General features: G+C 48.3%; 1 protein-coding gene across 7 annotated transcripts in view; it reads left to right on the top strand.

Annotated features, from left to right (window-relative positions):
* Fanca (FA complementation group A) overlaps positions 1 to 12256 on the top strand; it is a 59227-nt gene that overhangs the window by 22614 nt on the left and 24357 nt on the right. For 5 of the 7 annotated variants that reach the window (XR_012441846.1, XM_074055451.1, XM_074055449.1 and 2 more), the window contains 11 exons: positions 280 to 421; positions 728 to 861; positions 4113 to 4223; positions 5889 to 5984; positions 6065 to 6124; positions 6928 to 7100; positions 7767 to 7827; positions 7918 to 7967; positions 9768 to 9844; positions 10424 to 10537; positions 12074 to 12210. Coding sequence is in view for 6 of the 7 variants with exons in the window: in XM_074055451.1 (XP_073911552.1) it covers positions 280 to 421; positions 728 to 861; positions 4113 to 4223; positions 5889 to 5984; positions 6065 to 6124; positions 6928 to 7100; positions 7767 to 7827; positions 7918 to 7967; positions 9768 to 9844; positions 10424 to 10537; positions 12074 to 12210 (1155 nt within the window). In the remaining variant the exon portion in view is untranslated. The remainder of the gene's footprint in view (positions 1 to 279; positions 422 to 727; positions 862 to 4112; positions 4224 to 5888; positions 5985 to 6064; positions 6125 to 6927; positions 7101 to 7766; positions 7828 to 7917; positions 7968 to 9767; positions 9845 to 10423; positions 10538 to 12073; positions 12211 to 12256) is intronic. The other 2 variants (XM_020173597.2, XM_020173598.2) reach the window with 1 other exon arrangement.

Here is a 12256-nt window from a genome sequence, read left to right on the forward strand (position 1 = left end):
TGGATCATAGTCCAGAATTAGGAGACTGATTTTGTCATTTGTGTAGAGCTCCCCAACTCTGGGATGAGAATACCCCCCCAGCCAGTGCTGACCCCTTCAGAGAAAAAGATGCCACAGGGACACTGTTGGAGCTACTTTCTGTGTCTCTGTGTCCCCACCTTTCTGGTGGAAGTAGCAGGTGGCTACAGTGGGCAAAGGCTTAGGGGGGAGGACAAGGACCGGCACCTGTCTGACCAAGGTTTACTTTAGCATTAAAGGGAGCCAGTGCTTTCATTTCAGCTCTTTGTGATGCTGGGTCCAGAGGAGTCAGTTGGCTGTTTGCAGGAAGTCCTGGAGACACAGGAAGTTCACTGGCAGCGGGTGCTCTCCTGCGTGTCATCTCTGGTCATCTGCTTCCCTGAGGCACAGCAACTGGTTAAAGGTGTGTTTTTGTGGGAGTCCCATGGTGCTTCTGAGTGTGTGCATGTGCTGCTGTGTACTACGCTTGAGGGTTAGCCTGTTTTGAAACTAGAGCCCTGTCTGTTGATGGTTAGTGTTCACTAACTAACCGGGTAAGTGCTCCTTCCTTGAGTTTCCATTAATTTGTCCTTGGCATGATCATTACCCAGTCTTTTTAAAGCTAGCATTGGGTGTGCACATCATCTTAACTGGGACACGGGCTCACCAGCAGAGCTCACATTTTGCCTATGAGCTGCCATCATCTGCCTACTGACTGTTGGTCTCACAGACTGGGTGGCCCGTTTGATGGCCTGCGCCTTTGAGAGCTACCACCTGGACAGCATAGTCACTGCATTCCTGATTGTGCGACAGGCTGCACTGGAGGGCCCCTCTGTGTTCCTGTCCTATGCAGACTGGTTCAAGGTGAGTTACCTGGGAAATCAGTTACCTGGCCAATTGATGCTTCCAGTGGGTTGGGTGTAGGAACCTTTGAGATCCCGTGCTGTGCACTTAGTAATGAGGATGAGACAACTCAGGTCAGCTTTGCAAGGTTGGTCCAGACAGACTTTCATGTGCATCTCCAGCAGCCTTCCAGGTGTGCTCTGCTCATCAGCTGAGACTTCATGTCCCCCCGTTTCCTTACCTACTTGGTAGACCCTCCATCTCTCTTTTCTAAGATCAAGAAATCTATTAGGCACATGGGCACCAGTGGCTCACATCTGTAATCCTAGCTACTTGGGAGGCTAAGATCGGGAGGATCTTGCTTCAAGGCCAGCCCAAGCAAATACCTCATGAAACCCCCATCTCCAAAATAACCAGAACAAAATGGACTGAAGGTGTGGCTCAAGCATCAGAGCACTTGCTTTGCAAGTGTGAAGCCCTGTGTTCAAACTCCAGTCTCAGTGGAAAAAAAGGAAAAGTGCTGGCTTTGGCAACACGTATACTAAGACTGGAAGATTAGCATGGCCGTTGCATAAAAATGACACACAGATTTGTGAAGCATTCCATATTAAAAGAAAAGAGACCCAACAGACAAGACTGGAAGCAGAATGCTTCTCTGCAGGAAGTGCTGCTCCCGTTCTCCTCACAGTACAGAAATGTGTGCCCCTTGTCCTTAGAGCCCTGTATGTTTCCTTGTTCTTTTTTTCAGCAGATTACCCACTTTCTCTGATAATTTGTGAAGTGGTTTTCAAACCTGAGCAGGCATCAGATTTGCCTGGAGAGAGCTTTGAAAGTCTCCAGAGACTGTCCCAGACCTGCTGAGTACATGGTCCTGAAGGGAAGCCTCTGGGATCTCTGGCCAGCTGCTGTGAGAACCTGGTCTGTGTCAGGGCAGGGTCTTTGGGGCATCATTTTTGAAAGTCAGGCATATGTTACTCTTGCTCATGGGTATGTGTAAATTTGCCATTTAAAACTATCTAATTCTTTGTGGAAGTTTTGGGTTTTCCACCAGCACCAACCTTGGTCAAATGGAAAGTCACTTCCCCATTCTTCAGAGGGCAGCAACCACTATAAGCCCTCTGACCACCTGTCTCTGCTCCTGTAGGGCCCTCCAGGAAGGGTGGCTTCTAGCTTAGCTAAGCTTGTCTGTCTGCTGCAAGGGGCCAGGGTAGGTGGGACTGGTTGTGCTCTTTGCTCTTCAATCCCTTAAGTCCTTTCTCAGTGTCCTCAGGCTTTTCTTAGCTGCCCACTTGGCCTGGAGCTCCCGCTAAGATGGGAGCCATCTGCTTGTTCCACACTGGGGCACTGACAGTCTGTGCCAAACCCACCCTACTCATGAGCACTGGTGCCACGCTGACCTCTGTTCCTGGTATTTGCATGCTGCGTCTGTGCTGGGAGAGTCTGTGCCCTTCCTAGTGAACTGACCCAGATAGTTAGGGTCAGGGATGAGGTGTCTCCCAGGGTCTACATTGGTTCATCCCCAGTGACAGACCTTGGGAGGGGTACTTCTGAAGTGTCATGTTGCTTTTGTGTGCACTTCCTTTTACCTTTTGAAATAGATCTTATTGAGATGTCATTTAAATAACATGAACCCAGTGTACCTGTACATTTGATATGTTTTGATAGATGTATATATGTGTGTTCAATGTTTGAAGGTCTGTTTTATTTTTGAGGCAAGCTCTAACTATGTTACCCAGGTTGGCCTTGGATTCTGGGCTCAAGTGATCCCCGAGTGCTGGGTCTACAGGCATGTGCCACTGCCCTGACTCTTACTCTATATTTTCAAAAAATATTAGTGTAAATCGACCAGTAGTTGCTAACTTGAGCCCTCAGGTCAGTGATGTAGTTTGTAGCCTATCATGTCCTGTAGCTAGATGTAATTTTTTGTACCAGTGACTGCTAATGAGCCCTCAAGTCAGTGATGCAGTTGGTGGCATGCTGCGTTCTGTAGTTAGATCTGATTTTCTGTATGAGAACTGCCCTTGTAGGGCTGTGTGTCAGTGGCAGCTGTGACCCCGGGTTTAGGTGTGTGTCACTTTGGGTGCTTTACTTCCAATGACATGTGAGTCTGTGCAGAGGGTTCAGGTGTTCCCCAATGTGGTGAGTGTTACTGAGGCTCAGGTTCTCTTGCCTAGAGATACAGTGGTTCACATGGGCATCCTGACTTGTCCATCCTACTACTCTGGCAGTGGCAGGAGCTGGGTGGTGATGTGGGCCTGAGTAGTCTGTTTCATTTGAGTCTTTAAATGATGGGTCTTGAGCTTCTTTCTGAGTATTTGGTGCACAGTTTCTGTTTCCTAGCTGTTTTCCCCACTATCCTCATAGATGGAGGATGGTGAGATAAGCATTTCCCCCTTTTGTCTAACAGCATTTAGTGCCTGCACTACAGGAACATGCAAAAGAATTGTCTGGTCTTCACAAAGTTTGCACTTCCAAAAGCCCAAGGTGAGGCCTCAGTCACCTTGCAGTGGTGTTTGCTGATGCTGGAGAGTGACTTATCCAGGTTCCCACAGGTGTGTTGCACTTTTACGTGTGACCAGTGTAGCAGGAGTTTGGTTTGGGGGTAAGTTGTGCAGCTTTCATGTATGTATGTTCTAGCAGAGGCGGGGGATAGAACTCAGGGCCTTGTTCATGATAGGCAGGGCTTTTCCACTAAGCTGCATACTCAGTCCTGAATGTACGTTCTCTTGCAAGTTAATTTACAGTGTACTCAGAGCCAACCCAATTTAAACTCTCCCCTGACTTGCCCCAGCCTTGGCCTCGGCCCCCGTCGCAGCATCCTGGCAGGGATGCCTCGGACCTCCTTGCCTCACACTTGTTCTCTTCTGATCTGTGACTTCAGTGTCCTGAGAGGAAGCATCCTGGGCCTCTTTCCTTGTCCACGTCTCCTGCAGCAGCCTTGCCAGTGATGTGTTTGGGACATGAGTGTTCAGGAAAGTCAGGTTGCTGACTGATGAAATGATGTATTTGCTGAGTGAAGAGCTGTCGTCAAGATGGTTGACAGACTGCCCCAGAGGAGCACAGGATTCCCAGCTGCTGTTTTCTACACCTTTGAATAGATGTTTGCCCATCTCTGTTACGGTTGTGACATCTTTAAGTCTGTGAATACAGATTCCTTTTTCTTTTTTTCAGTAGCAGTTTTCTGTTTGAGATAGATGGTATCTGCCTAGCCAGTACTGATGGCACGGTCCTTAGCGGGCACACTGAGCAGCTCCTGCTTTCTCTCTCTCCAGGCCTCCTTTGGGAGCACACGTGGCTACCACCACTGCAGCAAGAAGGCGCTGGTCTTCCTCTTCAAGTTCCTGACCGATCTTGTGCCCTGGGAGGCTCCCCAGTACTTGAAGGTGAGAAGCTACCTGCAGCATCTGCAGTTCATGGGGCTTTCCATGTGTGCTCTCCTTGATGAGGGGAGCTCCCCCCAGCCTTCTGCAGATTGCTCTGATCCAGGATGACCTCCTCCCTTCCGCAGGCAGCTCAGGTTGCACCCAGTGTGGACAAGCAGTGAGCAAGCTCAGATGGTCAGGAGCATGTCCTTGTTCACCCAAGGGGGGAGTGAATTATAGCAGCCTGCAATGAGGGATCTCACAGCTGCTCAGAGGATGGGCAGTCCAGGGGGCTGGAAAGACCCTGTGAAGGAGGAGCAAGTGGCAGAGTAGTGAGTGCAGTAGGACCTCATTTTGCTTTTTAAAATCATACATTTTTATATATTCAAGAGAAGAATCTGGAAGGAGATACCCTAATCTGCCAGTGGTCATTACTTCCGGTGAAGAAAAAAGAAACAGGACTTTACACAAGTCTACTGTTTGAGTTTTTCATAAGTTCCTATTAAGTTTTTGATTAAAAAAATGTGTTGAGCTAGGCATGGTGGCCTAGCCACCTGGGCACCTGTAGTTGTCCCAGTTACTTGGGAGGCTAGGTGGGAGAATCACTGGAGCCCAAGAGTTCCAGGTGACCTGGGAAACAGTGAGACCCTTGGTATAACTTCTTTTCTATGTTTGTCAAATAACCATTCCCAGTGGTTTTGGGGGCTAGGTACCTGATTCTCAGATTCTATCTGTATTAAGAAGTTTGCATAGCATTCCAGGGAGATTGTGGGGATGTGTGAGAAGAGTGAATGGCTGTGCTCCCATCATCAGGGAAGGTGGAAATGGGCCTCCCCACACCCATTCCAAGTTGCAAATCTTTGTCCCTCCTATACACTGCTATATTTGTGGCTGTGCTAGTCATCCTTTAAGGCAAGCAGGTGCCTCATAGTAGAGTTGTAACCGCCACCCCCACCTCTGTCTTGAGCTCCTTTTAGTATCGTAGCCCCCACCACTTGGGTGAGGGATCTGGTCACCAGTGGCCTTCCTGGCTGATCCCTGTCCTGGGCCTGTGACATGTTGTCAAGAGGCATGGAGTCACGTGTAAAGACCCTTACCCACATTCTACCTGTCCTTCCTGCCTGGGAGTTCTCTGCCTTTCCTGTCTTCGGTGCTCAAGCGTCACTGCAGGATACAACAGCCTGGCCTTTCCTTGCACCTGGCACCTGCTCTCACTTCCTTGTGAACACAGTGCAGAAAACACAAGAGTCCTTTCCATTGACATCATCATCTCCAGCATCACAGACTAGAATCATTGTCAATGTGCTGTCCTGTGGTTGTGCTGTGTCCTTTGTCCCCAGAGGGTTAGGTTAGGGTTATGCCCATCTGGCCATGAAGTTGCCAGGTCCGTGGTGTGGAGCTGCTGGCGTACCAACAAGGCCTGGCTGTTGGGCCTGGCAGTCCATATCCCTGGCTTCCCTCCCACTTCTTGGTGCTCATAGGACGACTGCTGTGTAATTCCTTCTTAGCTTTCTGCTTGGGGGACAGCCTTTCTGCTGTGGGTTTCGATTTTGTGAGTTAGGTCCCATGCAAGCTAATGGCTGTCTGTACTCAGCATCACTGTACCCATTGTGTGTTGCTGCCATCCCTGAAGAGATGCAGGATCAGCTCATGGGCCACCATCTCCATACTGTGCTCTTTCCCCAGGTGCACATTCTCCACCCACCACTGGTCCCGAGCAAGTATCGCACTCTCCTTACAGACTACATCTCACTGGCCAAGACGCGACTGGCTGACCTCAAGGCAAGTCTGACCACTTCACTAACCTGCCTGAGAGTGACCAATGCCCATCTTCGTGTTCACATCCTTCTTCTCTTCTCAAGGTTTCTGTGGAGAACATGGGACTGTATGAGGATTTGACCTCAGCTGGGGACATTGCAGAGGTGACATTGCATCGGACTACCCTGCAGTCTCTGGTCCAATTCTCCTTTCTCTGACTCAAACATTTGGCCCTAAAATCTTTCGCTGGGTTCTCCTCTGGAGCATGTGGGATGACATTTCTCCCAAAGGCATTTCAACTGCACTGCCCCTCACATGCTGTATGTGACAGTGTAGCAGGGAGCCGTGCTGTCCCTCAGATGCTGTGTGACAGTGGGGCAGGGAGGAGAAGCTGTGAGGACAGGCCCTATGCTGCATGGGCTGCCCTCAGGATTTCTGAGTTTACACAGGTTGAATGAAAGAGGTGGTCTACCCTGTGTTCCTAGTAATTGCAAAACAAGCACCAGCTATGCCTAGATAAAACGAGTGTCAGCTGGCCATGTGATGTGTGTCTGGCAGCGTAGAAAGCTTTTCAGTGGAAATCTTCTCTTAAGGTTGGGAGTTGTTGGTAAAGAGCAACTTCAGATGTTCTTAATGTGCAAGGTGAAAAGTGTCATGCAGGTTTCCATTCAATATACATCACAGTTAATAATTGCCATTTTGTAATAGAAATCTCAGAAGTTAAGTTCTGTCCCTTCCCATCTGGAGGTCTTTACCCATCCCTCTCCTGTCCTGTAATGCAGCAGAGAGGAAAGGAGTGAGAGAGCGGCAGCTGCTCAGGCCAAGCCTCAGGGGCCTCACATTTCCAACTAACTGAGGGCAGGAAGCAGTGGGTGTGATCCTCACCCCTGCTCTGCTGGGACTTGGGGAATTTGGTGAACGTACAACTGTGCAGCATCCCCCTTGGCTTTTACCTCTTTCTGTCCAGAGGATCCTGGCAATGAGGAAGGGAGTTGGGGCCAGCCTCATCTGCTTGGTTTGCTTGCTTTCTTTCTATCTTCATTTTCTCCAGCCTCAGAGCCAAGCGGCACAGGATGTTGAGAAGGCCATCCTGGTATTTGAACACACAGGGAAGATCCCAGTGCCTGTCATGGAGGCCAGGTGAATTGGCTGCTGGAGAGCCACTGCTGAGCATCCTAAAGCTGCCATGACTACCATTAATTCAGTGGGCTCTATGAGTGTCCTGTCTCCCCCTTTCCATGTGGCTGAGAACAGCACAGGACACACTCAGCCACGTGGGAAGGGGGAGACAGGAGTTGGGGCAAGGGCAAAAGTGATGTCCTATGACACACACTTCTGAAATAGCCATCGTGGTGCCCATCTGGAGCTGTGGGGGAAAGAAGTTGGTGGACCCACAGTGTAGCCACAAGAGTTTTTTATTAATGCCTCATGGTGACCAATATGGAGCTGGTCTAGGGAATTGAGTAGCAAAACTTTATTGAATTTGGTGTGACCTGAAAATATCTTGAATTCTGGTTGCTACCAGTGTTGGTGAACTGATTCCAGCTCATGGGATTTTGAGATTGGCTCCAAGGATAAAGCTTAGAAAGTGCCCAAAGCAACCCTCATAGCCTTAGGCTAATCTGGGTTCTGTGGTCAAGCCCAGGGAGGGCAGAACATAATCCATATTTCATATAGCAAGGCACATCCTAAGACAGTGAAAACGAGACTTAACATGATTGAACATCAGCCCTGGCAGGCTGTCAGTGATGGGATGGTACGTTTTACCCATATTCATCATGGTGTCTCTGCTCTTCTATGCTGCAGCATATTCAGGAGGTCTTATTATATGTCCCACTTCCTCCCCGCCCTGCTCACACCGAGAGTGGTGAGTGTGGAATGAAGTCTACCATCTGCCTGGGAGGCAGGGATGTTCCTGTTCTGCCTGCTACCCACTTGCTCTCTCTCTTCCTCACAGCTCCCAGCGGTCCCTGACTCCCGAGAGGGTTTTATCGAGTCTCTGAGGAGGTAGGCAAAACTTTGAAAAAGACTGAAAGAATTGCGGTTCTTTGTAGAGAAATTTGCCTATCATGCATATTTTGTTTATAAAATACTGGCTCCAAACTTGGTTATGATTTTTTAAAAACACAATGTTCCATTCTGAATTCCACTACTTAGCATTACTCTTCAGTGAACTTTTAGAGTGCTTGGTCTGGGAATCAGAGTTAAAGTTTCAATTCACAGTCATGGTAAAAGGTGAACTTAGAAAAAGAAGGCAAACAAGCGCCTTGAGCAACCTTCATACAGTGACTTGGGCCAATCTTGAGGCTGTGCTTGGAGAGCAAAGCTCCCCCAGCTTGCTATTGCAGTCTCCAACAGCAGAAAAGGTTGCTGTCTGAGAGGTCTTCCTTCCTGAAAGCAGTAGGAAACCCTACCTTCCACTGCCAGTGAAACTTAGGACCCACAGAAGACAGAGAGGTGAAACAGCTTGGAAAACAAAAAATCAAAACCCTATTTAAAAAATTCCCCTCATCTGGTGTAGTAGTGTACCTGTCTAGCAAGCATGAGGCCCTGAGTTCAAACCCCAGAACCACCAAAAAAAAAAAAAGCATGAACCACCACTTACACTTTGCTGTCTTTTGTTACTTTGTTTTTCTTGAGACAGAGTCTCACTCCTGCCTCTGCCTCCTGAGTGCTGGTGTTACTTACAGGCGTACATGACCACGCTGAGCTTGAGCTGCTGAATTCGATTTAGTGATGTTTGTTTAGAGCGAGTTTCGTGCCTGCATCTGTAATTCTCTTGTATGTCTCGTCTGCTTTGGCATGGAGGTTTCAATACCTTGTAAAGTGAATTGGGTTGCTTTCTTCTGTTATCTGGAACCATTTGTGTGACGCAAAGGCTATACATTGTGAAGGTTTGGCAGTCCTGGTGACTTTTGTGTCAAGCACTTCGGCTATTAACTTAGTTTCATGAATTGTTATTAGTGCAAGTCATGTGGGTTTTTTTTGTTTTTGTTTTTTGCAGTTTGTTTCTAGAAAATTTTCCATTCATATAAGGTCCTTACTCACCCACCCTGTCATGCTAGGGATGGAATCTAGGTCCTGGGGCACACCAGGCAAGCACTGTGCTGCTGCGCATCATTCTCAGCCCTTGTCTAAGTTGTTAAATAACTTACCGTTCACACGGTGCTGTAGGAGTGCAGTGTTATTGGCAGTAGCCCCTAAGTCACAGGCGTTAGGCCAAAGCACCACACATGGGTCACAGAGCCTCCACACAGGGTTTTGGGGTTGTCCAGTCTGCGCACCTGCTGGCATGAGCAGGACTGCCACACCTTCCAATAGACTCCAGTGTGCAACACGCAGCCCTAGGAATGGCACTGAAAGCACAAAAGGCCCACGTGGAGAGTTTAGCACAAATATCCCCGGTGCTGTGAGGCTGTACCAGGTACCCTGCAAATGGAGATAGGCAAGATAAAAAAGAATGAGGACACAGCAGTGCTCCAAAGAAAACCACACAGCACCAGAGTTACAGCAGGAGACTCACCCTGCAGACTGTTGTGTGCCTTCTGTATATTCGTAGTGATTGGAGTTAGGAATTTTTCTTAGTAATGTTCATTATTTGTTACTAGTATGTGACAGTCATACTTAAAACCATACTTTTTAAAAATCATATATGGTTTTACCTTCTAAAACCAGGACAGTCCTGTTACTATATACAGTGTTGTATTTGCATGCAATATGTATTCCTATTTTATAATAGTTTTGGAATTACAAACCTGAGCATTGGGTTATCATACTTAACTTGGATATTACTTTCTTCTGATGCAGGGTGGATAAAATCCCCCCATCTCTGTACTCCGCCTACCACCAAGCCTGCGCCACTGCCAAGGACCCACGGCTGGAGAGTAAGCCAGTTTTCATGTCTGTTTTCCTGACATGCATCTGTCATGATGCCTGCCTCAGTGACGTCAGTGGTCAGGTCTTGCTGCCCAGGCCTTGTCTGTGTGTTCAGAGGCCACCTGCACATTGACACCAGCCTAGTCGCAGCACCTGGGGGGCAAATCCTAGCTACTTGAGAGAGGGAGGATTGTGGCAAATAGTTCTTGAGACCCCATCTCCAAAATAACCAGAGCAGCCCTGGCAGAGTAGTAGAGCACCTGCCTAGCAAGTTTGAGGCCCTGAGGTCAAGCCCCAGTAGTGCCAAAAGAAAAAAAAATTATTTTGTTGTTGTGCTAGGGATAGAAGCACTCTATCACTGTGTTACACCTCCAGCTCCAGTGGTTTAATTTTTGATAGGACATTGTAGCATCCAGCATCCAGACAGGCCATTTGCCTCCTAGACCCATGTCCAGTATCAATACAAAGCTGTGGGCATCAGTGTTGCTGTACCTTACTGTTCATAATGGGTTTTCTGTTTATAATGAAGAGTCTCACTAAGTGTGTTTCCCGCCTGGCCTAATTTTCAAAATTGTCCATTTGCACAGATGTAGCCCCAGGAATGAGGGCAGAGCCTGGCTGTGCTGAAGAGCCTCTGGGACCACTCATGGCTGCACTGGGAGAGCTCCGAGCTGCAATGACAGACCCTATGCAGTATGATGGTGAGGACAAAGTGTGTGTGAATGTGGAACCGTTGTGTGAGAGGCTTGCAGGTCTTCCCTGTGGTCTGGCGTTTGGCAGAAGGTGGGTCTTACGCTCTTTGCCATCTAGTAGAACGGATGATAGAGGTGAAGGAAACTGAAGTTGGTAGAAAGTACAGTTTCTTTGTTGCCCTGACTATCTGAGTAGATGCATGGTCAAGCACCCTGGGTTTCTTCTCTGCTTCTGTTAACTGTAAGTTAAATAGTAAGTGTGGAGTGTCCACCTGTGTAATTCCAAAGTATTAGTTGCGCAGCAGTCCGTGAAATAAATACCTTTAGATTTTTATTATGGTGCATGCAGAAGCTAAAATAGGTAAGTCAATTTTACTGAGTGTATATGTCTATTTTCTGTTGCTGTAACAAACCACCTGATGCTGGCTAATTTCTAAAGAAAAGAGGTTTATTTAATTCACAGTGTTAGAGGCTGAAATCCCAAGATTGGATAGCTGCATTGATTTACCTTACCAACATAGTGGAGGGGCAGAAAGGAAATCACCACACGCAGAGGGATTAGATAGCAGACAGGAAGCCAGAGAGAGACCAAGGAGGGCCAGCCTGCTCTATAACAACATTCCTCTGGAGGACTCCTTTCCATGGTGACCCACTCACCTTACCAAACTCCACCTCCAAATACCCTAACCCCAGAAAATAAGTGTGACACATTTTAACTTGTTATAGAGGAAATGTGGGCAGATCTTTAGGCTGTGGTCTGCTGGGTCAGCGCCATCTTCCCCAGGCCAAGCACAGATGTCAGAAGCGTGCGTGGCCCTTCAGACCATGGTTTTGTGTGTGTGTGAAGAAGACTGTGGTGTTGTGTGTGTGATTGTTGGTTTTGGTTATGCTATGCTGCCCAGGCTGGCGTAGAACTCCTGGGCTCAAACAATCCTTCCGCTTCAGTCTCCCAAGTGGTAGACTACAGGTGCATACCACCACGCCTGGCCGAGAGTTTGGTAGTTGGAGGATATTAGGAAGAGATCCCCTGTGCAAGCAAAAGGCTGGTAAATGTCAGGTCAGTGTTTCCAGGCAGAGTAGAGAAATAATGCCTGTGTGGATCTGGTGTAAGTACAGGAGGCTTTGAGCCCAGGCAGCTGTCACTGTGTGAAGAGTTGGCTTCAGGTTTCTGACAGTGCAAGGGCTGGTCCACCCCTCAACTGATTCAGGAAGAGGCAGTGGATGACATCTGCCCAGGCCACATGCTCTGTCAGGAGGCATGTCCCTGTGCATCTACAGTCTTAACTGCCTGCTCCCTGCAATGCAGATAAACCTGTTTTCACTTTCTAGCTGTGGACACCAGCAGCCAACAGGATCAGTGGAGATGCTGCACCTGGGGGAGGTTGGGCCACTGTAGGGTGGTCATGTGCTGTTCACACTGGGCTCTGCATCAAGGTGGACAGCCAGTGCCTAATGCTTCTTGGTGTCCTGCAAGGCACATCAGCCCCTCTCAGCATTACTCCTTCTCCATTTCCCTGCTTACCTAACTGGTTTCTCTGTTTGTAGTTATTTCTGCTCAGATGGCCATGATTTCTGAAAGACTGAGTGCCGCTTTGGGTCACAATAAAGATGATGGAACCTTTGAGAGAGTGAAGATTCAACTCAACATCCTTGCTCCAAAACTCGAAAGGCAGGATCAGACGGTGGGTGGGAGGCCCTTGATCAGACTGCAGTGTTAGGTCCTTAGGT

The sequence above is a fragment of the Castor canadensis genome, chromosome 15, assembly GCF_047511655.1.
Source record: "Castor canadensis chromosome 15, mCasCan1.hap1v2, whole genome shotgun sequence".
Taxonomy (NCBI): Eukaryota; Metazoa; Chordata; class Mammalia; order Rodentia; family Castoridae; genus Castor; species Castor canadensis.